Source organism: Sciurus carolinensis, chromosome 5 (assembly GCF_902686445.1).
Source record: "Sciurus carolinensis chromosome 5, mSciCar1.2, whole genome shotgun sequence".
Taxonomy (NCBI): domain Eukaryota; kingdom Metazoa; phylum Chordata; class Mammalia; order Rodentia; family Sciuridae; genus Sciurus; species Sciurus carolinensis.
Window position 1 is genome coordinate 137,070,060 of NC_062217.1, and position 26,582 is coordinate 137,096,641.

Sequence of the window (26,582 nt, forward strand, 5' to 3'; positions counted from 1 at the left end):
TTTTTCATATATGAATACTTCCACTTGATTAGTGAGTACTTCAATTTGCATTAATTTTTGCTTTTAGAAGGGGGATTTATCTGACTAGCTAAATTAGGTTTAGATAACAGCTTTGGATTTAGAACCTTCAATGATATCTTGTAGGATACAGGAATTATGGGCCATTAATGAATTGATGTTCTTTATTAGAGCAATACTAGAGATTTTTCTCCTTACCTGTGTTATAAAAACTATTGTGCAAAATAAACAAAAAACAAAAAGATGCATGTCAAACTAGTGCCTAAATTTCTGAACACCAACAATTAGTGTTTTAGTCTTTATTGGTTCTAGGCAGAATCCTCAATCTCTTTAACATTAGGGGATAAAAACTGATTTTCCTAGCTGGGCACAGTGGCACACTCCTATAATCCCAGCGACTCAGTGGCTGAGCAGGAGGAGCACAAGTTTGAGGCCAGTCTTAGCAATTTAGCGAGACTCTCTCTTAAGATAAAAAAAATTATAAAGGGCTAGGAACAGCTCAGTGGTACAGTACTCTGGGGTTCAATCCCCCAGTGTTACAAAGAACTAAATCTGATTTTCCTAAGCAATCTAAATCATTACAAGTGTGGTAAATCCAATTTTCTCCCATGGCAAGCCAGAGGGCTCAATTTTTTTATTTCTTGGACTCAAAAGTTAAAAACTACCAGTTTTATTAGAGTTTAATAATCCTGGTGCTTAGCCTCTAATTTGTGATGCCCCAATTCTTACAAAGCATATTTTGCTTGAGTGAGCAGTGTTTGTCTTCCTGCACGTGGGATTTTTACTGCCAGAGCAAACTTGCTAAATGGATTCACATACACAAATGATCGGAAGACTAAAGTGACAATATGATGCACACACCTTTCCTGTTATCATAGGTTTTTATTTTCTAACATACTTGGTTCTTAAAGCAAGTTCTGGGTTTAACATAAAGCACACTTTTAAATTTACAATTAAATATTTATTTTTATCAGACAATTCCATTTACAGTCTATTAACTTATTAAAATGATGGTTTTAGAAAGTTCTAAGATGGGAGGAATCATTATGGAAGAATTTTGACTTAAAAGAGTTTTAAAATCAAGTCAATGAGGGACAGGCTTAAAAACTGACTCCTACACTAATGGATTGCTATTAATTTGTACTCTTCCCCAAACTGACTATATTTATGGAGGGCAGAATGGGGAGGGCGGGGTTTGAACCCAGGGATGCATTACCATTGAGTTCTGTCTCAGGTCCTTTTTAATTTTTTATTTCAAGACAGGTCTCACTAAATTGCTGAGGGCCTTGCAAAATTGAGGAGGTTAGCCTTGAACTTGCAATTTGATTATCCTCCTCCTGGTTAAGCCTCCAGAATTGCTGGGATTAAGTTACCCTGCCTGACCCCAAATAAGTGATAAACTTCTACTAAAAAGGTAGATTGGTCTTAGGCATTGGACACATGGTCAATTAAATATAGAACTTACTCTGAGAAAGTTCATAGGAATGATCTTTAATATTTTTAACATATTAGAAACATTGCACGAGTCTTCTTAAATTAATCACTAATTCTCACATTACCTATCATTGCTGATTTTTTTTTGGTACTGGGGATTAAACTCTGGGCCTCACACATGCTAGGCAAATGCCTACCTCTGAGCTACATCTCCAGTCTTTTTTGTTTTGAGACAGGGCCTTGCTAAGTTGCCCAGGCTGGCTTTAAACTTAAAATTCTCTTGCCTCAACCTGCCGAATAGGATTAGCTGGCATTATAGACATGTGCCACCATTCCTGGTGCTGACAATATTTTTAAGGCCTCACTCAAAACATCCCTTTGTAGCCTACAGCACACCTTTCTTCAAATTCTTAACAGAGGGCATCTAATGACCTCAGCCCTCAGTTAAATATGGTATTTGGAAAGAGAACAAAAGTAATGTACTATTAAATGTACACTCTGAATAAAGCATTCACTGGCCACTTCCTGGTATTTAAACCACCTCTTTGCTTTATAGATAACTAGTTTGTTGCTTTGCTTCAACCTTTGAGGATTCTATTTTAGGAAACTCAGGTACAAGGCTGATATACAGGAAAGATTAGATACAGAAAGTTTAGGGTTGGGAAAAGGATGAAGAGGACCAGATGAGGTTCTCCTTTTGCAAAAGATATTGGGAGAGAAGAAAGCTTAGCGGGGGATGGGGAGCATAGCTAAAATGTTTAAGAGGTAAAGATTTACTGAAGTTCAGAGATTATCAAAAGAACTTAATCGTCTAACATATTCTGTAATTTTTTTTTTTTTTTTTGCAGTGCTGGAGATCGAACCCAGGGCCTTGAGCTATCTCCCCAGCCCCCACATTCTGCATTTTTAAGAGCCAAATGGGACCAAGACAATTAGCAACTTTTTTTTTTTAATTTAAAAGAGAGGGTCATCTGCAGTCCTTTTTGTCATTTTATATTGAGGCAGAGTCTCATAACTGCTGAGGCTGACCTGCCTTGCCTGCCCAGTTGCTGGGATTATTGTCTTGTGCTCAGCTTGATGTTCATTTTTCATTTTAGAGAAATACTGCAATCGAGTATTTGCTGTATATTATCTCTTTCTCCAACATCCTTGTTTGCTTTTCAGCAAGGAGTATGAATTTGAGATTCTGGTTGGGATAAGGGAGTGGTAGGAAGAGGGAAGGCAGTGTAGGAGAATGACAGTATGCTCCTTTATTTAATTTTGGAGCTGAAAGGGAAATTAGAGGTCAAAGTGGTTCCAACAGATTTTAACAGAGGAAACCACATAGCTAAAGGATAATTAAGCTTCAAAGGTAGAAATAGGTGGGGTCTATGCAAATTTAATAAATCATTAAACCCTCAGAAGCAACCTTTGTTCCCCTGCTGAGAACAGGGTCACAGCTTAAGTTTTTCTGGTAGAGAGGGGATTCCTAAAAATTACCCTTAGAAGTCAGTTGCCAGAACAAGAGCAGTGGAAAGGGTCGAGGCAGACAAAGGGTCTAGCCCAACCTATTCCATGTTTATTAGCCAATGCACCTCTAGCAAGACTTCACCTCTCTGGGTCCTTTATTTTTTAACAACAGAAAAAAGGTGGTTTTGTGTTTTTCATTTTAGGATACTTTTAAACATATATTGGGAAATGTACAGGAAGTAGGGGGCGGGGGAGAAAGCTTTTGTTTGAAGAAATCAATTTGACTACGTACACCAAACCCACAGACAGACAAAAATTGAAAACTACAGGAAACTTCGGTGACTACTACATTGTAACTGATTCATCTCTCTTCTTCACCTAGTTATCTTTTCCTTAAGCTCAAATCTGGTACTAGCCAGGACCAGTACACACCCCTGGGCCTATTTCATTTCATTGGCTGGCAGGCCATTCTGCAGTCTACACCCTTTAATGTCAGGACACCCGGTGTTAATTTGTCAGAGACGTTATACTGCCCTATTTTTTGGGGGGTCGGGGGGAGCGGTACAAAACAAGTTGTCAAAGAGTAAAAATAATTTACAAGATTAACAAGCGTTTAGTAATTTCCTTTGGTTAATAAAACTGTCTAGGTGTCGAACCTTGAAGACTAGTCATTTTCTATTTTCTTAAATCATCTGTCACTATTGCAAAAAAAAAAAAAAAGTGAAAATAATCCCATAGTTTGTATTTGGGGGAAGAGTCAGAAACCTACAAAACTCGCACAGCAGCATCGGATGGACTAGCAATCAGTTATTGACTTCTCCAGAAGTGCATTTTGTACGAATGAGATCAAAAGACCGGTGCAGTATCGGCTCTGCATACAGTATTAGCATATAATGGGGTGATGGCTCGCGGGCAGACTACACTGTGGTTTTAGGGCGGAAAAATCAGTTATCTTCCAAATCTGCCACACCCGAGGCAGGCTGGACGGGGCGGGGAGCTTAGGAGGGGTGTACCGCCTGCCCAAGCTGGGCTCGGCTGAGCAACCGCCCCGCTCAGGAGGACGGGCGGGACGGGGCCCGGCGAGCGCTCACCTCCCTTGCAGGGCGTGCGGTGCTGGCTGTGCTGGGCTCGGTAACCCTCGATGACCTCCCAGGAACCGTCGTCGCGCCGAATGGGGAAGGAGAGGCTCAGCACATGGTTGCAGGGCTTGATGATTCGCAGGATGCCTCGCACCCGGTTCCGCTTCTGCTCCTCACTCTCCCGGGTCTTCAGGTCCTCCACCAGCTTATCCTCCACGATGCTGGCGCCACGGTCGAAGAAGCCCTCCACCATCTTGAAGAAGTTGGGGTCGTCTTCGCGGTCGGCCGCCGCCTCACTGTAGTGGCGCCGGGCGGGCGGCGTAAACCCGAGTTGCGGGGAGGCGGCGGGCTGCCCGCGGGCCCAGCCCAGCAACGCGGCCGAGTCCGCTGCCGCTGAGCACAGCACAGCGGGTCCGGCGCGCGACAGCAGCAGCGCTTCGCCCAAGCGGCAGTACATGGCGGAGAGTAGAAGCCAGGGGCCAGCGGGCCGCAGGAGAGGTGCGCTCGGAGGCCTGGGACTGAGGGAGGAGGGACTCAGCGCGGGCAGCCCTTTTAAGCTGTAGCTTCCTGCCTGCCTGGCTGTCCCCTCCCCCGACCGCTTGTCGTCTAACGGGGAGGACGGACTTCTGGGGCCGCGCGCCGCCCAAGGCGACCGGCCTCCGCCTCCGCCGCGGCCTCGCCCGGCCTCCCAGGCGGCGGCGCGTGCCGGCCTGGCGTCGGGGACGCGCAAGCACCCGCGTTCTTGATGCGCATGCTCACCGGCGCGCGTAGGGAAGGGGCGGGCACTGGGGCGGCCGTCCCTGGCCGCCTCTGGGGCTCTCAGGTGTGTGCGGCTGGGGGAGAAGGGGGCTGGGTGAGGGTGGGGACCCTGGCCTCTTGAGAGTGGTGAGAGGCGTAGTTGCGGGGTTTGGGCATGGGCGAAGCCTGGAGGTTTGGCGGTGGGCCCGGGGCGCGTGAGTCATGTTTCCGCCAGCCTGCAGGAGGGGCGGCCTCGGGCCGGAACCAAGTGTGCGGGGCCCAGGCGCTTGGGGCCGGAAAGCGATGCGGAGCAGTGGGAGTTGAGGACGGGCTCAGGGCCGGGGCTCCACCCGGGGAGAGGAAAGTTTTCATCGTTAGTCAGACTGATGAGGAGTTGGAAAGGAGAAAGTCGCGGGGCTGGGGAATCTGACCAACTGATTTTTACTACGCAGATTTTTAATTTACCCCCCTCTACTACATAGCGATGTTGAGATAAAAGTTACGCAAAGCACTGTTGTCTTTACCATTCGTTGTCTGTACTTCCTATTTTCTAGTATTATGGCCATGAAATAGTCTAAAACAAGGCAAATGTAGAAATGCGATTATGGTCAGAAATAAATTCTCAGGTATTCTCAGGAGTATATTATGTATTCGTTTAATGGTCCAGGATATGGTCCAGGATATGATCCGTAAACTTTAAAACTCAGGAAAGATCAGTTATGTACAGTTAAGTACTTAAATGCTTGATAGGAAATACTAAATCTAATGCACTTCTTTGAATAAGTTGGCTTGAAAAAGTCGAATGACTCAATCATTAAGGAAAGCTACCAAATGCCACATGACCAGCGTTTGTGATCCCATAGTACTTTGGTGGTTTTCAAATGGCATTTTTCTGTATTTCCTGATATTCATCTGTTAGATGTCTTTATTCATCTGTTAGAATATGGAAGAAAATTTCATAATTCTCAACATTCTGTAAAATATAAGGTGCCACCGTAGATCAATTACATCCACTTATCTCAGTGTACTCTGAAAGCAAAAGTTTATTTTTTAAGAGGTAAAACTTTTATTTTACTGTATTTGCTAAACAAATGATAACCATTCATAATATTTTTATGTTTTTCAGCAGAAAAGGTTCTCAAATTTGTATCCTGAATTTGTCTTCCTGGGCAAAAGGTTAAGGTACTAACTTTTGTTTTCACTTAATAGTATTATTTTACCAGTTTGTATTATAGAAAACAGACACCCCAAAATCTGAAGTTTCAGAGTAACAGAACCCCTAAACCTGAAGTTTCAGCAAAACCTAAGATTAGCATTAGTTAGCTAATGGAAATGTTTTTCTTTTCAGACTAATTCTGTAGTAGGTTTTGAGGAAAGTGGTTTAAGAGATTAGTTTTATCTCTTTTGTGATAACTGCAGCCTTCAGAAAATGTTTAACTTTGCTTTTTCTGTGGCTTGTTCACCTGAATTCAAGAAGATGGAACTTAAGAAGTTTGGAAGGGGTGAGGAATAGAGCTGTGGGAATTCTTTTTTATTGAGTATCTACTGTGTGTAGTTGTCTTACAAAATGACCGAGAAATCTATAAAATTAGGTGCTTTTACTTTTAAAATCTTCATTGTTTTAAAATTACATGCAAGTTGTAAAAAATTCAAATTGTACAGGTAGGTTTTTTTTTTTAAAGAAAGTGAAATTATACAACCTCACCCCTCTTCCCCCATTTAGTACATAGTTGGAGTTATTCCTTTTTAACCTTCAAAGAAGATATTATAATCACTTATTTAATAGAAGAGGGAACTGAGGCTCAGAAACAAAGCAAATTGTTGATGATCTCTCGGATAGTAAGTAGGCTAAGATTCAAACCCATGTGTCTGATCCCAAAGTTTTCATTATTTCTACTATTCCAAGAAGTATCTTAAGCATTTGTTTCATTTAGTTTAAAACTATGACATAGTCTATAAGTTTCAGCTTTACATTTATGATCTCTTTCATAAAATGTACAAATACTTTGTAAATTAAAGTTTAGTTATTTGTAGTAATTTCTGGTTCTAAGGGGACCAGAATTTAACGTAAAGGGAATTTTGGTCATTAGATGGTATTCAGCAAAAACAAATTGTTTTTCTGCCTTTGAAATTTATGAGTTTTCCTTAGCTGTTTTAAAATTCTAGGTTCTCCTTGATCAGTAATGTGCTTTTGTACTTTCAAATGCTTCAAAAAACATTTTAGAAGAAGACTATTAGAATAGCATATAAATAACATAGCATATAAACACATGAACAACAATCATTTGAAAAATAACTTAGTTTGAAAAGGTATACATTCTCCTCTAGATACATCTATTCTGGGTATTTCCTTTAAATGGAATAATTATGTGGTCCTTACTAATTGCCTTCTTTCACTTAGCATAATGTTTTAAAGTTTTACCCATGTAGCATGTTATCTGTACTTCATTTCTTTTTGTGGCTAGGCAGTTGTCATTGTATGGCTCTATCACTTCTTTTTTTTTTGTAGTGCTCTACCACTGTAGTGCATCTACACTACTTAGTTTGACTATGAAGAATAATGCTGTTATGAACATTCTTGTCCGTGTTTTTGTGTGGACATATTTTTTCAGTGCTCGTGAGTATGTACTTAGGAGTAGAATTACTGGGTCATATGGTAACTCTTTTTTACCTTTTGAGGAACTGCTAAATTGTTTTACACAGTGAGTTCACCATTTTAATTACTGCTAGAAGTGTTTAACAGTTCCAGTTTCTCTGTATTCTTTTAATTATTTGTTGTCTTTTTGATCATAATCATCCTATTGGCTATGAAGTGGTATTTTTTGCATTTCCTTGAGAGCTATAGATGTTGAGTTTGTGTATGTTTTCATGTGCTTATTGTGTTAGACATCTTTTTTTCAGCTGTGACTATGACAGATAACCTGAGAAAAACAACTTAATGGAGGAAAGATTTACTTGGCTCATGGCCTCAGAGGTTTCAGTATAAGGTCCACTGGTTCCATTGCTTTTAGGCCTGTAATTAGTTAGAGACATTATGGTACAGGGATGTGGTAGAGCAAAGCTGCTCAGTAGAGAGGAAGAGAAAAGGGGTGGAGGAAAAAATATATCCTTTCAGGGAACACTCTCAGTTTTCTACTTCCTCCAACTGACTCCCAGGCCCTACCTTCTACAGTTCTACCACCTCCCAATAATACAAATAATGCCATCAAATTGTGAATCCTTCAGTGTATTAATCCTCTGATGAGGTCTCTAGAGCCCTCATGATTCATCATTGCCCAGTAGCCCCACCTCTGAACATAGCTGCCTATGGGAACAAGTTTCAACACATGAGCCTTTGAGGGACATTCCAGATCCAAACTATAATACTTATCTCTTTTCTTTGTAGAAATGTCAGATCCTTTTCCCATTTTTTAAGTTGGACTATTTGTCTTATTATTGAGTTGTAGGAGTTCTTTGTATATTCTAGATATAAGTTCCTTGTCAGCTATATGATTTGCAAGTGTTTTCTTCAATATTGAGGATTGTCTTCACATTTTTTATGGTGTCTTTGAAGCACCAAAGTTTTAATTTTGATGAAGTCCAATTTATAAATATTTTCTTTTGTTGTTTATGCTTTATGTTATCTCATGTAAGAAACTCTTGTCTAATTGGAGGTTATAAAGAGTTTTACCCATGTTTTCTTCTACAAGTTTTATAGTTTTAGATTTTACATTCAGTTCTTGGATTCATTTTCGAGTTTATTTTTGTATATGTTGTATAGAAAAGATCTAACTTTATTCTTTCCATATGGGTATCTAGTTGTCTTAGCACTAATTTGTTTAAAAGACTATTTCCTTTCTATTGAATTGTACTCACATGCTCTATGGAAAATAAATGGGCCTAAATAGGGTAAGCATGTATACATATCCGTTATACTTATCCATGTGTTTATCCTTATGCCAGTCCCATGCATTTAATTACTATACCTTTGTAGCACATTTTAAAGTTGGTAAGCATGAGTCTTACAGTTTTGTTCTTTTCAAGATCATTTGCTCCTTCTGTGTCACTTGAATTTCTGTATGAATTTTAGGACCATGTCAATTTCTGCAAAGAAATCAGCTGGAATTTTTATGGGGTTTATATAGGCTCTATAGATCAATGTGGGAATTAGTACCATTTTAACAGTATTGCATCTTTTAGTTTGTAAACATGGAATGACTTTCCATTTATGTAGTACTTTAAAAATGTCAGTAGTGTTTTATTACTTTTAGAAGTTAAATTTTGTACTTGTTAAGATTATAGCAAACTGAGACAGCATTTTCCAAAAATTTTATGAGAAAGTAACCCTTCAAATTTTGTTAAATAACAATCATTGCTTGAGTGGTGAGCATATGTCAAGCCCAGAACAATTTAGAATCAAGCATAGAATTCAAGCAAATCAAGGCTGGAGCAGTAGTATTTTAGGTACATAAACTTATGAATGTTCATTTTAAGTGTTTTAGGAGAGTTGAGCTTTAAAATCTCAGGGATCATATTGCAATTCTGAAATAAAGTGTGTAATAAATTTAAAAATTTTGTATTAGTCAAATTTATTACAAGTATTTTCTTTTAATGCTATAAGTGGAATTATTTTCATTTTCATTATCATGTTCATTGCAAGTATATAGAAATTTAGTTGTTTATTGAATATTGATCTTATATACTTCAACTTTACTGAGTTTTTAATTAGTTGTTAGTTTAGTGGATTCCTTAAGATTTTCTGTATACAGGATCCTGTCATCTGCAAATAGAGAGTTTTACTTCTCCCTTTTCAATCTGATGCTCCCCTCTTTAATTCTTATTTATTTATTTTTCTTTCTTTTTTTGGGGGGGTGGTATTATTAGGGATTGAACCCAGTGTTTTTTTTTTTTTTTTTTTTTTTTGGGACAGGGTCTCACTGAGTTGCCCAGGCTGACCTGGAACTTGTGAATCTACTGCCTCAGTCTCCTGAGTCTCTGGGATTATAGGCGTGTGCCACTGTACCTGACATTGTAATTTTCTTTGGTGCATTCACAGATGAGTACTAATTTAAGATTTAAGGATTTCAGTTTTCTGCTACCTAAGCACAGTAAACATACTCTGTGTGGAGATAGTTTTGTTTTGTTTCTCAGCTACCAGAAATGATGTTTACTAATAAGCACAGCTCAGCAGAAAAGGCAAACATTGCCTACAAATAATCATTCAACAAAATTATAAAAAACTTAAAACTTAAAACCTGATTGAAGTAACTTTTCCCATGAGAAATAGTAATCATGATAATAACAGTAGTAGTAATAGCTATGGTTTATTGAGTTTTACTATATTTTGGCAATCCGATGACATTTTATTCCATTTTCTTGCTTAATATTTCCTCATTCTTCTTTACAATTTCATAGTATTTCATTGTATGAATGCATTACTTATTTTTCCAGTCTCTCATTGAGTGACATATAGATTGCTTCCAGTATTTTGAAGTTGTAACAATGCTATAATTACCTACATAGATCAGCAGTTCTCTTTTTGATCTGTTTACCTTCTTATGTGTAAGTTATGACTTAGGAAGAATTTAGTAAACATCTAAATTTTGTTTTTATAAAGTTGCTTAGTTCACATTTGACCTTAATTATTATCCTGTCTAGGATTTCAAAGGTGATGTCATAAAACCAAATGATATCACAATCAAATATGTAACTTTTTCAACAGACTTAAAACAAGCAACTAAAAATATTGAAATTTTTATCAGGCCCCATATTCCATATTTTTTATGGATTTTAGTTCACATCAGGCTTTAATCTGCTGAAGAAAGTGTGAACAAGAGGGAAGCCTTTGCTAAAGAAACAACATAATGCAGAGTTTGCAGATAAATGAGATCATAGATTACAAACGAAGAGTACATTTGGTTAAAAGCAATTTAATCAACACAATAATTTGGCTTAAACAGCAGTTGGGTTGAAAATTAATATCCTCTAGTTATGATTTTTTTAGGTATTGGTAATTGTGGTGAATCATGGGTTGTTTTCAAACTATTGTGCTGAAACTTTTCAGAATAACTTTTTCTAGTATTTGCTTTTGTATTTCTAATTGATTTTTCTGAAAAGTTTTTCATTGTGACTTTTTTTTTCTCTTTAGTGAGCAAGTTTTTGTAATAAGCCAAAATAATAGTAAAAGAAATCGTATCAAAGAAAAGGATCTGAAGTTTTCAAGGTTTGTAGTCTTTCCTTCAAAACCCTCTGTTTCCTAATAAATCAAATGTTAGTTATATCTGTTTGGTTAGTTTTCATTTTGCTGCATTTCTGAATAACTTTCAACAAAACTTTTATCAACTCTGGTTTAAGGATTCTTTCTGTATTATAAGCAAACATAAAAAATCATAGTATGATCTTTATCCCTTCAAATATAGCATTCAAGAAACACATGAGGTCTCTTAAAAATTAACTGTTAAGGTTGAATTGTGATTTCATCTACATGTTAATCATTTTGTCTTTTTCATTGTTTTAAAATTTGGGTTAAATTTTTTGTTAGGTTCAAAGGATAACAGACTCCATTATTTATCATTCAGCAGTATTTATTAATGTTTGTGGTGACCCTCTATAAAAGCAAATCTTTATCCTGTTTTTAGCATTTTGTCTTTAAAAATTTTAAGTCAATTGTGATTTCAGTATGTGACTGCACTTTGGATAATAGGAGAGAAAGTGTAAGCTAAATATTGGGGCATGTTTGTAAAGCTGTTAAAAGTAGATATAACTGAAAAATGTATCAGAGAAGCAAAAAGTACCTTCCAATTGACCATCAGGGAAAAAATTGTGGAAGAAAGACTATGTGAAACAGATGTGAATATAATTACATTAAACTTTTAGAATTTTAAAAAGGCAGAGAAGAGGGCTGGGGAGATAGCTCAGTGTGGGTAGAGTGCTTGCCTTGCAAGCACAAGGACCTGGGTTTAATCCCCAGCACCGCAAAAAAAAAAAAAAAAAACAGAGAAGATATATGGCAGTGAAGCAGTAGGGATTAAGGTTAGAGAGGGTGTTAGTGTTGAGTCATCTAAATATCTGAGACCTAATTTCCTGATCTGATAGTATGAAGTGAAAAGTTATTTGCTAGCTAGATTAGTTAGTGTGCTTTGGCTGTCAGGTACCAACAATATCCAAATAAAATGGCTTAAGCTTAACCATAAACTAAGATAACTGTTATTTATCAAGAATGTAAGTTCAGGACTTTTCCTTTGTTGGTACTAAGTGTCTGTGAGACTATCCAATGCTCAGGTACTATTCTGTTATATTCAGCATATTAGTGATATTTGTCCTAATGGTTGTAAGATGGCTTTAGCAGCTCCGGAAAGAGGGGGTTCACATGGAGGCACAACCAAGTGCTATAGAGAAACAGCAGTTTCCTCCTGCATATACCCCTTTATTATTTTCATATTCTTTTCTCTTTTTATGATAAATGACACAAAAAAATGTGAACTAGCTCACATTAGAGGAAGAATCCCAGTTGTCTTTGAATTAAATAGAACAAACTAAAAAACTCAAGTGTTGAGAACTTCTATTTCCTTACCTTCTGTGGTTTTCATTTACTACTTTATTGGGGGAAAATTTTTAAAAGTATACAAGTGAAAATAACAGAAAGATGATCCCATAAGTTCATGATAACTCTTCATTTTTATCTACAGATTTCTTTAGTAACACAACTCTAGATATCTGAATTAAGAAGAATAGATGGATCAGCAAGGAATACTTAATATTTTATTCCTAACCTATATTTATAGATTGATAAAATTTCTAATCTGTTTCACTATCTTCATATTTTTACATGTCACTGCTATGTTCTCATGGAACCTTTAAGTTTTTCTGATTTTCCTCTGGTTATTAATCTTAAGCAGTAGAAACTAGCAAAAAAAATGAATTAGAATTTAAAAAGTAGGATAAAACTGAAATATTCTGAAAAATGAAAGATGCTTAAAAATTGCTTCAAATAATCAGTCACTGATATAATTAAGGTACTAAAAAGTGAAAAAACAATAACTAGGTATATTCAGTTTTTCTACTTTCTGAAATTGATGTTTTGATTTAAAGTAATTTTATTCATCATAATTTGTTTGGCAGTAATTTTTTATTAGAAATAATTTTAGATTTGGACTGGAGTTGTAGATCAGTGGTAGAGTATTTGCCTAGCATGTGTGAGGCACTGGGTTTGAATCTCAGCATCATATAAATAAATAAAGGTATTGTGTCCATCTACAACTAAAAAAACTTTAAAAAAGAAAGAAAGAAAGAGTCTTAGTTTTAGACAAGAGTTGCAGAGATTCTACAGAGTTCCTTCCTGTAAACTCTTCACCAAGCTTTCTCTAATGATAACCTCTCCTCCCTGCCCCTTCCCACCCAGTGGTACTAAGGATTGAACCCAAGTTGCCTGGCTGGCCTAGAATCTGTTTTCCTTCTGCCTTAGCCTCCAGGTTGCTGGGATTACAGGCATGCACTTCCACATCCATTTTCCAGTGATAACATCTTAAATCGCCATGGTATATCCATAAAACCAAAAAATTAATTTTAGTATAGGTATATCCATTTTTGATGGTTGTTTCAGCCAAAATTTCCTGATGAACAACCTGCCCTTTTAGGTGAACAGGTATAGTACCCTGTGATATTATTTTTCTGTTCTTAGGCTACAGGTGACTGATTGCCTTTTGGGCAGTTGCTCCACTTGTTCAGTCTGAATGCTGGCCAGAAATCTGTGATGTGACTTTTAACAGAAAAATGACTTTCCTGTTGTATTTTGTTTTTAATCTATACATATCTTTATAATATCATTGCTTCACTTTATAAAGAGATCCAAGTGTCTAATTTTTTTTTTTAACCCAAACATTAATGGTACATAGTAGGCAACAGCATCATAGTTCACTGAACTGGAGTTTGTGTTTATGTCTTTGAGGAAGGGAAGGGATCCTATAGGAGAAGAAATGGTGAGCGATCAGGAGCCATCTTACCAGAGATTATGTTTCTACATAGGGCCAATTTATTGACTTTCCCAATAACCCTCTATTTTATGCTTGTTCTTTGTGGTGTTTGAATCTGTAGATGGGGACTTTCATAGGTTCTAGAATATTTTCTTCTGCTACCACCTCAAATAGTTTCTCTGCCCCCTTCTGTCTTCTTTATCTTCTGTGTCTGTCTACTCTTATAAAATACTAAAAGTATTTTCCAACTTTTAATTTTCCTGTGCTTCATTCTATAGGTGCCTTTGGAGAGATAGAGTGCCTCCTTAACCCAGGTTTGCAATTCCCTGAACCACGAAGCTATGCAAACCTTGGTTACAGAACCGCAGGGACTGGTTGACTTTTAGATGACTATTACTCTGAAAATGTTGCCCTTTGGGGTCACAGGTCATTGTGGGGGAAATTCTCTTATTAGACTCATCATTTTATGTGGGTTCTGTGCTTTAAATTCTGTTCCCCTTAACCTATGAGACCCTCAAACAAAAATATTTTTCTGATGACCAGTGCCCTCAGATCAAAAGCAGCTCCAGTGCTAATTTTCCCTAGATTCCTAGTTTTCCTTTACAGTTTTGGCTGAGTAACTCCTTACTATCTTGTTATCTCTTTGTGACTTTTAAGAATTTGTTTTCATACTTCACCCAGTATTTTTAGTTGTTTTAATGGGAAGAATTGTTTGAAATCTAGCTCACCATTTTGGAAAACTAGAACTTAGGATGTTATTTATTTATATATTTCTAATATTGATCATGATTAAATTAAAAAAGATTCTACTTGAAGTTGCATTATATCTATAGATTCATAAGAGGAGCCTTGACCTCTTACTGTTTAAAAAGAGTGTGGAACATCTTTTTATTAAATTCAGTGTTTGTTTTCTTCAGTAAAGTTTTTATGGGCTAGATTTTATGCCTTTGTACTTCAAACTCATGTTTTTTTAAAAAAATAATTGTTTTTGTGATCTGGGGATTGAACCCAGGGCCTAGTGCATACTAAGCATGCACTTTACCATTGAGATGCATTCTAAGTCCATATTTTGAATTTAAAGAAACTTGTCTTTATGATTTGTTTGTTTCCATTTCATGTTTCCATTTTAAATGGCTTTAACCTGGAGAAGGTACTCTATGATTTTAGGTAGCATATTTCTAGGACTCTATAATTGCATTCTTTTAAAAACAGAAATAGAAACTTATTTTTGGTCTTTTATTTGACTTTAATATCCAAATTAAAAAATAGTAGTTGTCTACTTTTAACTTGTGTGTGTGTGTGTGTGTGTGTGTGTGTGGTGCTGTGACTTGAATGTAGGACGTAGTACATGCAAGCACTCTACCACTGAGCTATGCTCTGCTATCCACTAATTATTTTTTAATTCTTTAATGTTTGAATTGCTGATATAATTTTGGGTTTATTTTATGTATCACACTTTTATTCTGTCTTATTCATTCATGTAGGAACCATTTGTCAAGCCTTATTATCAGCCAGACATTGGGGTAGATGGTAAATAAGACAAATATTTCTAACATGGAACTTTCATTACTTTGAGGAGGCTACTGATTGCAAGAGTGTTAGGAAGAAAATAATAGGGTATTGCATTTCAGGATAATAGATAATACTTAACATTATATATGGTGCTCAGAGAAGGCCTCTTCATGGAAGAAACATTTAAACTGAAATAAAAGGTTTGAGTCGAAGCAACCTAAATAGCGAGCTATGGGAAAAGCATTCTAGGTGAAGGAAACAGCGTGTGAAAAAACCATGGTACAGAAAAGACCTTGACTCTATTAGGAAATGGAAAGAAACCCAGTCTGAGTGGAGAATGGAAATTTTTTTTTTTTTTTATTTGAGAGACAGATAAGGGTCAGATTATGGAGATAAGAGCTTTGCATTTTACTTTTTGTTAAGCAGGAAATCTAGTTGGAAGTATAGCAGGCATAAATTTTGTATACTACACATTTAAACTTAAAAAGATAATACTTCCCTTATTTCTCTATAGTAAAATTTTCTTAGCTATAGGTCTTCTATTTCTACTGAGTAGAAGATGATGATCCTGCTAAACCATCTTGCCAATTTAGGATAAGTTGCTTCAGTAGCTTCAAGTTTAGCTAAGTTAATTCCAGATTAATTCAAACCCTTGGGTAAATAGTTGGTCCTTTGGGTACATGCTCAGTTTTCCCGCATATTCCCCCCACACCCCACAGGACAGGCATTGAGGAGGAGACATCTCATCTTTGTGTTATCCTCTGTCCTTCTGGGTCATTGCTAATGACTGGCTTGTTCTTGAATGGTGCTTTCTGCCCCTGCCACATCTGAGGCTGTTGTCCTTGCTGCCTCTGGTCATTAATCTGTACATGCTGGGTCCTCCTGAATCTCAGACTCTTTTGGGCTTGCTGGTTCAAAGGAAGTTCCTCAGTGTTTTTCTGCATCATGCTGGTCTGTATGGGACTCTGAGCCGCTTTTCAAGAATATAGTTTGGGAATGTCATTGACTTTTCACTGCTGCCAACTGTGATCTAGTGTTAGATGCAAGGTTTTGCTGAATGTAGTTCCCTGGATCACAACATGGGAAAGGAAAATATAATTATCTTTTATTCTGGTCCTTCCCCACTGACATATTGGAGATTTTTCTCACCTTTCCTCACAATAAGACCTCCAGATGGAATAGGAGGTAAAATCTGAACTTATACCTAATATACCTTCTCTCTCATTTCTTTCTGAACTCTAAGTTTTTATGTTGTCTTGATCATTTTGGCAGAACTACGTTGTTAATACCCCCCTCTTCCTCTAGCTCTAGTTTACATTATGAACTATGTCATCAAAATATTCCTACTTTGGTTAGTGATATTTAGAGCCATATTTTTAGAATTTTAAAAAGCTCTCTTTTAAGTTCTTAGATCTTACTATTGACATTCTTATTAGCTTTCAAGAATTACAATTAATGGATCAAAGACCTATGTATAAGCTAAATATAAGAAAAACTGTAAAACTTATGAGAAAATGTAGGTGTTAATCTTCATGACCTTAGATTAGGCAACATCTTCTCAAATATGATACCGAAAGTATAAGCAGCTGGGCTGGGGATATAGTTCACTGGTAGAGTGCTTGGCTAGTTATATGTGAGACCCAGGATTTGGTCTCCAGCACTGTAAAAGATGGGGGGGGGGGTGGAGAAAGAAAGAAAGAAAGAAAAAACATAGATAAATTGGACTTTGTCAAAATTTAACTTTTGTGTTTCAAAGAAAAGCAGGCAAAAAGAAAAAGAATTTGGGTGGGGTGGTGTATGCTTGTAAACCCAGTAATTTGGGAGAATGAGGCAGGAGGATTGCAAGTTTGAGGCCAGCCTGGGCAACTTAGTGAGAGTCTATCAAAATAAAAAGGGCTGGTGATATAGCTCAGTGGTAGAGCTCCCCTGGGTTCAATCCCCATCCCTTCAACAACTTTTTGTTTTGAAGTAATATTAGGCTTCTATAGAAGAGCTTTGATGAGATTTTCATGGTCGAGATAAATGCTAGATTGCTCATAGAGTGAAGGCAATAGTTGGTCAAAGAGAGCAGATAATTCTTTTCAAAAAGCTTTACTATGGCCAGATGGGGTGGCGCATGCTCCAGCAGCTCAGGAGACTGAAGCAGGAGGATCGCAAGTTGAAAGTCAGCCTTAGCAACTTAGTGAGGCCCTATGTGACTTAATGAGACCCTATCTCAAAATAAAATAAAAAAAAAATAGTAAAATGGACTGGGGATATGGCTCAGTGGTTAAGCTCCTCTGGGTTCAATCCCCCCCAAAATTAAATCAAAAATAAAAAGTTTTGCTGTGAAAAATTATAGGGATACAGGATAGTAGGTAGAGGGGCATGTTGAATCTAGATAAGAGAGACTTCAGCATATTTATAGCTAAATGGAAAAGGTCATTAGAATTTGAAGATGTAAAAAAAGGAAGTGTTAGTGGACATTGTCCTTAAGATTAGCAGGGGTCCGGGGTTGTGGCTTAGTGGTAGCATGCTCACTTCGCACGAGTGAGGGCCTGGGTCTGATCCTCAGCACCACATAAAAATAAAGGTAGTGTCACCTACAACTAAAATTATATATTAAAAAAAAGATTAGCAGGAATGGAGTGAAGATACTGGGTTCTAGGAAGAATAAGAATGCAGTTTCTGCTGAAGTAGAAATAAGAAGGGATGTTACAAATGGGGAAGTGTATGGGTGGTATGTGAGGAATTTGGAGAATCGTCATTTGATGTATTTTTTTCAGTGAGGTAAGAATAATACCAGCTGAGACTATAGGAGAGCAAGATAGTGATTGAGGGGAGGCATTGAAAAGAAAGGAAGTATTTCAAGGAGGCCATTATAGGAAATGAGAGGGTGAACTGAATGAGAGTACGGAGAAGAACTGGAATAATGCATTTTTCACCATATATATAGTTATGTGAAAGATTTTTCCCTTTTCTCAGGGATCAGCAGCTTGAGTGAGTGCGCAGACAAGTTAAACAATTGGGTTGTTCTTGGTTTGAATTTTATGGGCTAGTGTGACAGAATGGTTAAGGAGACAAGAGGTTAAAATAATGAGAGTGAAGTGATAGACCTTTGGGTCTAGGCTAGATAGGGAACAAATGAAACCAGAAGCTGTGGCATATTAAGTGGTTGGTGGTGTTGGATAGTGGAACTTAAAACAGGAGGAGCAGTTGCTGGTTATAACAAGATACAGGATACAGATCTGACTGTGGAGTGGGTTTCTGAAGTGCAAACAAAGTGAAGTTTATGGGATTTGAGATAAGGGGACTGTAAAGCTAGATTGTTAGAGGAGTTAGCTGCACAGACAGTGAGTTGCTCAGAAAAGTAGCAGATCAAGGGGTGGGAAGGTTCTGAACCAGGTTTCAAAGTCGTAGTGAATATGAGAGTGGCCGTGTTGGTAGATTAAACAGAAGAAAGGAGAGAAAGGTTAAGAGATGACATAAACTGGGGTGTGGTGGGGTTGGTAATTCTTGCCTATAATTCCGGTGATTCCAGAGGCTCAAACAGGAGGGGCATAAGTTTGAGGCCAACCTCAGCAATTTTGCGAGACCCTGTCTCACAACAAAACAAAACCCCAAAACTGGGGCTGTAACTCAGTGGTAAAGTACCCCTGGGGTCAATTCCCAGTACGGGGGAGGGTGGTAGAGAGAGAGACAGACAGACAGACAGACAGACACACACACACACACACACACACACACACACACACACATATACATGAGGGTAATGAACTGTGATGATAAATAGATGACTTCTCAACTGTGTTGGTAAACAAAGAATGACTTCCCTGGGCTGCATTTGTTGAGTGGAAGAGTAGTTGGCACTCAGGTTTTAGTTTAGACAAAAAGACTTCCAGAGTGTTGGTGAAATTAGTTTGGGATATAGGGTATTTGTTTACTGTGGAACAGTGTAAAGGACTTTCAGTGAGTACTGTTATTGGAGAATATGTGAGGGTAGAGGAGAGGGAGAGTACATACAGAGCAAGAATGAGATGAGAGTGCAATGGGAAAGGGGAATTACTTGTAGGGACTTAAATTTGGATGATTGCGACAATGATGAAAAATATAGTGGTCTTAGCTGATCTCAAAATGTTGATTAATTTTGTGAGAAAATGTATGCTAACAGATTGAGATGCTTAATTATGCACAAAGCTTTGCACAGAGCTTAATTTTAATTATGCACAGAACTTTGTTGTTTTCAAGTCTACTTAGTAAGATTTAGCATTCTGTAACCTTTACTCAGTGTACCATAAAATAGCCTAGCAAAAAAATGTTTTATTTTTTGGCAAAGCTCAGCCCCGGATAGCAAGGAAGACCTGGATGGGAGCAATCATTGCTTGTTTGATTTTTTTTTGATTTTGTCGTTCTGATCTCTTAAGAGGAGGGTGAGAGACTAGAGATAACCCTAAATTCAAATTATAGTGAGAAATACTGGGTCTTTAAGCCTTTGCAAAGCTTGATGCCAGGTCAAGAGAGAATACAAAAAAGTTGAGTTCCAATATTAATAGCAGCATGACTGACTAATGAGCTCTTTTAAGACATGTAGAATTAATGATATTATAACAATATTTAAGTCATTTAAGTTCTAAAGTATAACCTGAAATGCTACATATTAAACATGCATTTTTCAGAATTCGAAAATGTATCATTTTGTGAAGTTTTAAAATTGTACTCTGAAAGTTTTGCCTTTCCTGAAATGCCTATCTTAAAACACTGCATTAATCTTTGGTATGTTTAAAATATGCTTTAGACTTACTCAGGTCCTGTAATATTTAAAATCAAGAAGCATGATATTATTTCAGAGCACTAAGAAATATTGATGTGTATAATTCTGCTATTTAAACCAAGAACAGTTTTGCTAACAGGAAATATAATTTCAGCATGTTTAACTGCCTCTTGTGTCTCACAAAACAACAGATAATATTATAAAGAAATAATAATTCACAATCTTCCTATCTTTTCAACTGATGGACCAAGTTGCCTCATGTTTCTTTTGTCAACTATTAGAACTTTATCTCAAAAACAAGAGGTAGCAGATAAGTTAAGGAAAATTTGGGAGGGAAAAATTCCATCTCATTTTTAAAAGATATTTTAATATTGGCATTCTTTATTGTTTCTTAGAGTTTCTTTATTTGTTTTTCTTTTTAAAGCATCCAGACTTATTGGGAGCTATTCTGTGAAGAAGTGGTTTCCATCATCAGTTAAGTTTGGGAAACTGAACACTGTCCCCTCCCTGCTTGGTGATTCACAATGAACATCAATTTACATCACATTGATAAAGACTCCAGGAAATGGTATTACTACTAATTAACATTTATCAAGCACATTCTAATGCTCTGTTCTAAGACTTGCACATGTATTAATCTTTCTAATTTTTTTTTTTCTTTTTTGGTAACTGGAATTGCACCCAGGGTCACTTAACCACTGAGTCACATTAAATAAAAAAATAAAAAAAAATCCTTTATTTTTTAGTTTGAGACAGTCTCACTAAATTGCTTAGGGCCTGGTTAAGTTGCTGAGACTGGCTTTGAACTTGTGATCCTCCTGCCTCAGCCTCTCAAATCATGGGGATTACTGGCAATGGGCCACTACGTCCCCCAGTCTTTCTAATTTTTACAACAACTCTATCTTCTGTAAATCACTTGGGTGAGCTAAAATGGAAGAGCTGGGATTCAAATCCAGGAATAATGACTCCATAAGTCTTTCAAGTCCAATGTACTATTTGCAACCAGTAAGGAAACAGGACTAATGTTAAATCTGGCATTTCTCAAACTTGTTCGACTCTGGAACCTCATGATCTTTCAATATTTATTCAGGGGTTAGTCGAATGGACCCTAGGTGTTGTTGCCTGAGCCGGCTTACACTGGTGATTTCAGACTTTTAAACAGCATTGTCTTAAGAAGGAGATAGTTTTTTCTAACTAGGTTCTCTGTTGATAATACTAAATGTTATGTTTATGTGTGAAGTTTTCTACTTGAAACTCTTTTGTATTCTTTTTCACAGTGACCTTCCAGGATTTTTAAAAAATAGTCCAAATTGCTATTTCACTTTGCTTTTCCTGCCTGAAGATTATATTCTCATGAATTTTTTAATGTTTGGGGATCTTAGAGATGATCCAATTCATCTCCTTTATTACTTATTTTTTTTGCAGGTTAAGAAAGTGACAGCCATTTAGTGCTGTGGAACATTATAATAATTCACATCTGAATTTGAAAATGATGCTTCTTACTAGTTATGTGACTTTAGAAAAGTTACTTTGTTTCTCAAAACTTCTGTTTCTTCCTCTGATAGACCACAATAATATCTTAGAAGATGGCTATGAGAATTAAATAAGCAAAGTCATGTAGTATCTGGCATGTCAAAGTTTTATGTTAATTGTCTCCCCTTTTTTCCTGTAAGGAGATAATCTGAAGTCTGTACATGAATGAATTATGAAAGTGCTTGGAAAGGAAGGAACAGTTTTTTAATGTGAACTGTCTCAGTTTTATGCTGGCATCAGCTGATTTTGTGGTAAAGTAATGTCATGATACAGGTTGTATGGGAGTTAAAACCAGTTTCCTTCTGGTTTTCCAAATGACATAATAAGCAAAAGCTGATGGGGTAAACATAGACCTATTTATTAGTTCACTTATTATTAATGTTAAACTAGCTTTGTGCTGACTACTTCTGTTCTTTTTGAAATTTCACTGATGTCACTGATGTCATTTAAAATCTCACACATCTTTGAAAGCTTCATAGAATGCTTAATGATTTAAATCATCCTCCAAAACATATGAAATGTCTTTTCTAATGTGACATCATCTGGTAGTATGTTAAAAATCCTGCATGTAGGACAGAATTTACCACTGGATGGTTGTTTGTTTTTTATGGCACTCTATATTTGGGGTTTATGGGCAGTACCAATGTATATAACTAAGCATTGAAACAGTCATTTAAAATAGAGTTATTTAAAGAGAAATCTATGGAAAGATTTTTCAGTTTTACAACTTACTTCCTGAGCCAAAAGAAAATGGGTTTGAGAGCCAGTTGTGATGGCATGCATATGTAGTTCCAGCTAATAAAGATCAGGAGGCAGGAGGATCACTTGAGTTCAGGAGTTTAGGCTAGAGCCTAGGCCTAAAAAAGAAAAATAAGAAAAAGAAAGGAAAGGGGTTTTGATTTGAGTTCTCTGAGGGGGATTTCTTTTTTCTTTTTTTTTTTTTTTTTGTAGTGCTGGGGATTGAACCCAGGGCAAGCACTATACCAACTGAGCTATATCCCCAGCCCTCTGAAGGGGATTTCTAATATTCTGTTTTAAGTGCCTTTTACAGCCCTAGTACATAGTAAGCATTCAGTAAATATTTAACGATGAACTAAATTTGATTTTTAATTCTACCTCTGTCCCTTGCAACTTAAATGAACTTGACAGGTTTCTCTACACTTCAGTTTCCTCATATGAAAATTTCTACGTCCTAGGGTTTTAGGCATTAAGATAACCAGCACAGCATATGGCACATAGTAGGTACATAGTGTATTGAATGTTTCTCCCAGACACTTAACTGCTTTCTTCAGCAATGTTCTTTTTTTAAGTTGTCAGTGTACCTTTATTTTATTTATTTATATGTGGTACTCAGAGTCAAACCCAGTGCTTCACACTTGCTAAGCAAGTGCTCTACTACTGAGCTACAATCCCAGTTCTACCAATCTTCTTTTTAAGCATATTTTTCTTTTATCATTTCCTAAACATTTAGAAACTATACATTTATTCAAGAGAGAAAATTATTGACAAACTGGAAATATGTTCCTTTGCAGCCCACCCTTAGAATGTCTTAGTAGAAATGATTTTATATTTGATAAACCTTGGTTTGAATCCTTGCTTTGTATTGTACTGATGTTGTACCCTTATGCAAGCTACTTATCAGTAAAGTATTGTGAGAATTAAATGAATAAAAATTTGTAATAATATGCAAAATGCATATAGTTCATTGTCTGATTTGGATATGCCTAAAATTAAGTTATTACTTTTGATTGAAACTTTTTTTCCCCTGGTGGTACTGGGGATTTAAACCAGAGGCATTATACCACTGAGCTACAGAAACTTAGTGAGATCCTGCCTCAAAATAAAAAATAAACAAAGGACTAGAGTTGTAGTAAAAATTGTTTTATTTTGGGGCAGAGTCTCACTAAATTTCTGAGGCTGACCTTGAATTTGTGATCCTTCTGCCTCAGCCTCCCAAATTGCTGGGATTATAGGTGTGTGTTACCCTGCCTGGTTTGAAACTCTTAATTTAATCTATAGATTACATTAGTAACATGGACATACTCTACTCTACTCAAATCACATTAAGAGTAGGCAGAACACTGAGTGAATAGTGGGCATGTATTTGTTTAAGTAGCTGAATTTGGTCTTGCCTAGTATCAAGTTTCACAAAAGTGATATTTCCTATTGTACTTGAGGTGAAAAGAAATTGACTCTGCATTTGGCATGATTTTTTAAAATGTTGCCTTTTTCTGTTGAATATCAAACAAATATTATCAGAGAGGTTTATGAGTGGTATGGCATTAAATAGTTTGCTATTTAAAATGCTTTTCTTCTTTTGCTGATCTCATTTATTAGAAATAAACATGTTTCTCTCCTGCACTAAAGCTGAACACAGTATCGGCAAGCCAAATTTAATCAAATTTTATGTCTAATTTAAAATTTATTTGAATTGTTTAGATATTACATGAAATTGATTTCTACACTGATAGACTAAACATTGCAAAGTAGGAACTAAGAGGTTTATGAAAATTCCTAGTAAACAGAAAAGCTTAAGGATGGCGTTGTAGAAAAAGTTTAATTTTGAAATATTTATAATATATTTATTGAATTAAGAACAGGGTTTTAAATGGGTACCAAAGCAATAAACATACATTTCAGAAGTTAACTTTCTTTGATGAGAAGGCAACATCAATTTTGTTTTATGTAGGGTTTCTTTTATTAAGATATGTAGTTACATGCCATAGATGTATCAGTGGCATTAAGTACATTCCCAGTGTTGTGCAGCTATCACCATTTTCTAGTTCCAGAACTTTTCATCATTCTAAAAGGAAACTGCTTACTTATCAAATACTCCCTCTTCATTCCTGCCTCCCCCAGGTGCCTGATAGCCACTCATCTGCTTTTATGTCTGTAGGTTTGTCTACTGTTTCATATAAATGGAATCATGTAACATGTTGCCTTCTGTGTCTCACTTCTTTCATTTAGCTGAATGTTTTCAAGGTTTATTCCCACTGTAGCATATATCAATACTTCATTCCTCTTCATTACATGAGTAATATTTTATTGTATGCCCATACCATATTAGTTTTACCTATTTGTCACTTTATGGATGTTTGAATTGTTTCCGTTTTGGGATATTATGAATAGTACTGTTATAAATGCTTATGTACAAAGTTTTGTTGGGACGTGTGTTTTCACTTCTCCTTAGTATGTGCTTAGGATGGAATTACTGGGTCATATGCTAACATTATGTCTAACTTTTTGAAGAACTACCAAAAATTTTTCAAAGGAGCTACATTCTTATTTTTTATTTTTGAAGTGTAGTGAATGGAACTCAGGGTTTTGTGTATGCTAGGGAAGTACTCAACCACTGCACTAGACCCCGAGCCCTGTTACATTAATTTTAATGCTTTTAAACTTTGGAAGAAATGAGGAAAAATGAATAGTAAAATGTTGATTTGAGACTGTTCATATCCAAGACAACCCTTCTTCAAGCCAGAATGATTATAGGAAAAGTCTCAATTTGCTTCATTTGCTTTTCAGAATGGAAACATTAAAATATAAACATAACATCATAGGAATATGTCAAATTTTTGTGCTTCACTGTTACTGAACCCACCCACTTCTAGAAGTTTGGAATATGCTTGGAATTGATGGTATTTACTTTCATATGAGAATAGTTATCTAAAAGTGACATTATTAGACTTCCTGGCTTTCTTTGGTTTCATATTTTGTTACATAGTTTACTAAAGCAGAGAATTGAATATTGCTTTTTCTATGGAAAATATTTTTGAATCAAAATTTAACGAGATTTATAATTCATCAGGGATGTAGTCTTAAAATATGAGTCTTGGATTTGAAAATGGACTTAAAGGCAAGTGAAAATTACTCTGTTGATTGTAATATCTGAGATAATGCTTGAAAATTTTTTATGAATTAAAAATTGATGAAAAGTCGAAGACCTCAGGAGTAGAGTTAATTAATTGTAATTAAATTTTCTTGAATGTAAAGTAATATTTCTCAAACATCGTATATAGACATCACTTAAAAATCTTTACCTGAGGGTAGGGAGGGAAGCTCAGTGGTCGCTTGTGTTTAGCATGTGTAATACACATACACACAAATATCTTATGTGAAATATATTGTGTTAATGTGTTAATGTCTTAGGTGGTTTAGAGACATTTCTGTCTCTACTGATGACCTTGTCTGTCTCTCTTACCATCCTTCACTAGTCATTGTCAATTTTCTCTTCCATTTGTATAAACAAATGCTTGTTGATATAAGTATTTTTAATGCTTTTATTAATTAGTATAAAATGAAGTCATTGTAGAGAGGTGAGATAAATTGGTTACATTGGAAGTAAAGAATTTTAAAGTAGAGCCAGGGGGGGTGGTACACACCTGTAATGCCAGAGACTTGGGTGTCAGAGGGAGGATTTCAAGTTCAGCCTTAGCAATCCAGAGAGACCTTCAAGAACTTAGTGAGACCCTGCCTCAAAATAAAAAATAAACAAAGGATTGGAGTTGTAACTCAGTAGTAAAGTGCCCCTGGGCTCAATTTCCAGTACCCCCCACAGCACTCCCAAAACAATTTTAAAGCAGAAAGGACACGCAAGAGAAATAACCCTTACACAGTAATTTCTAATGCTAGATTAGGTGCCTTATCTCATTTAAGGTGTCAATCCATATGAATTTTATATTTGGAGAAGAAGTGTGATTATCAATCATTCCATAGAGTTTGAAGGGAACTCTGCATATCTAGCATAAATTATCCTATTCCTTTGCAGGTATATTACAGAGATTGAATTGTTTGCTTTCTTAGGTAAAATTTTTCAGTTTTTAAAATATGAAGGTCAGTAATCATTTTAGACATTGAACAGGTTGCCTACTAAATTCTGTAATTTTAACTTACAATCTTCAGTAATTTTTGCAATTATTTCGATGCCTAAAATAATTTGTTATTATCATTGAATAACTTTGTGTTTCATACCTTTGTCTACTTCATTTTGGGAATGCTGAAGTATAGATAGTTGCACTTGAGTTAGAGAAATATTGGATTTACTCACAATTTTTGTTTGACTATTCATTCTTCTAATTCCTTTTTTTTTTGGATAATTTTTGGCCATAGTATTAAGTG

At 36.3% G+C, this 26,582-nt stretch overlaps 2 protein-coding genes and 1 long non-coding RNA gene across 13 annotated transcripts in view; 1 reads left to right on the forward strand and 2 right to left on the reverse strand.

Annotated features, from left to right (window-relative positions):
• Glud1 (glutamate dehydrogenase 1) overlaps positions 1 to 4,683 on the reverse strand; it is a 34,523-nt gene extending 29,840 nt beyond the window's left edge. Inside the window, 1 exon segment of the mRNA XM_047553809.1 lies at positions 3,993 to 4,683. Coding sequence (XP_047409765.1) covers positions 3,993 to 4,437 — 445 coding nt within the window. The 5' untranslated portion in view covers positions 4,438 to 4,683.
• The window catches only part of Shld2 (shieldin complex subunit 2), a 91,324-nt gene continuing 69,398 nt past the window's right edge, over positions 4,657 to 26,582 (forward strand). Inside the window, exons 1-4 of one of the 10 annotated variants that reach the window (XM_047553808.1) lie at positions 4,657 to 4,803; positions 5,848 to 5,900; positions 10,846 to 10,920; positions 20,356 to 20,499. The gene's annotated coding sequence lies outside the window, so the exon portion shown is untranslated. Of the gene's footprint in view, positions 4,804 to 5,844; positions 5,901 to 10,845; positions 10,921 to 20,355; positions 20,500 to 26,582 lie in introns of all 10 variants that reach the window. The other 9 variants (XR_007108826.1, XM_047553807.1, XM_047553799.1 and 6 more) reach the window with 9 other exon arrangements.
• The window catches only part of LOC124985236 (uncharacterized), a 47,149-nt gene continuing 42,660 nt past the window's right edge, over positions 22,094 to 26,582 (reverse strand). For both annotated transcript variants that reach the window (XR_007108827.1, XR_007108828.1), the window contains 2 exons: positions 25,847 to 25,934; positions 22,094 to 22,321 (listed from right to left, as the gene is read on the reverse strand). This is a non-coding gene — a long non-coding RNA (uncharacterized LOC124985236). The remainder of the gene's footprint in view (positions 22,322 to 25,846; positions 25,935 to 26,582) is intronic.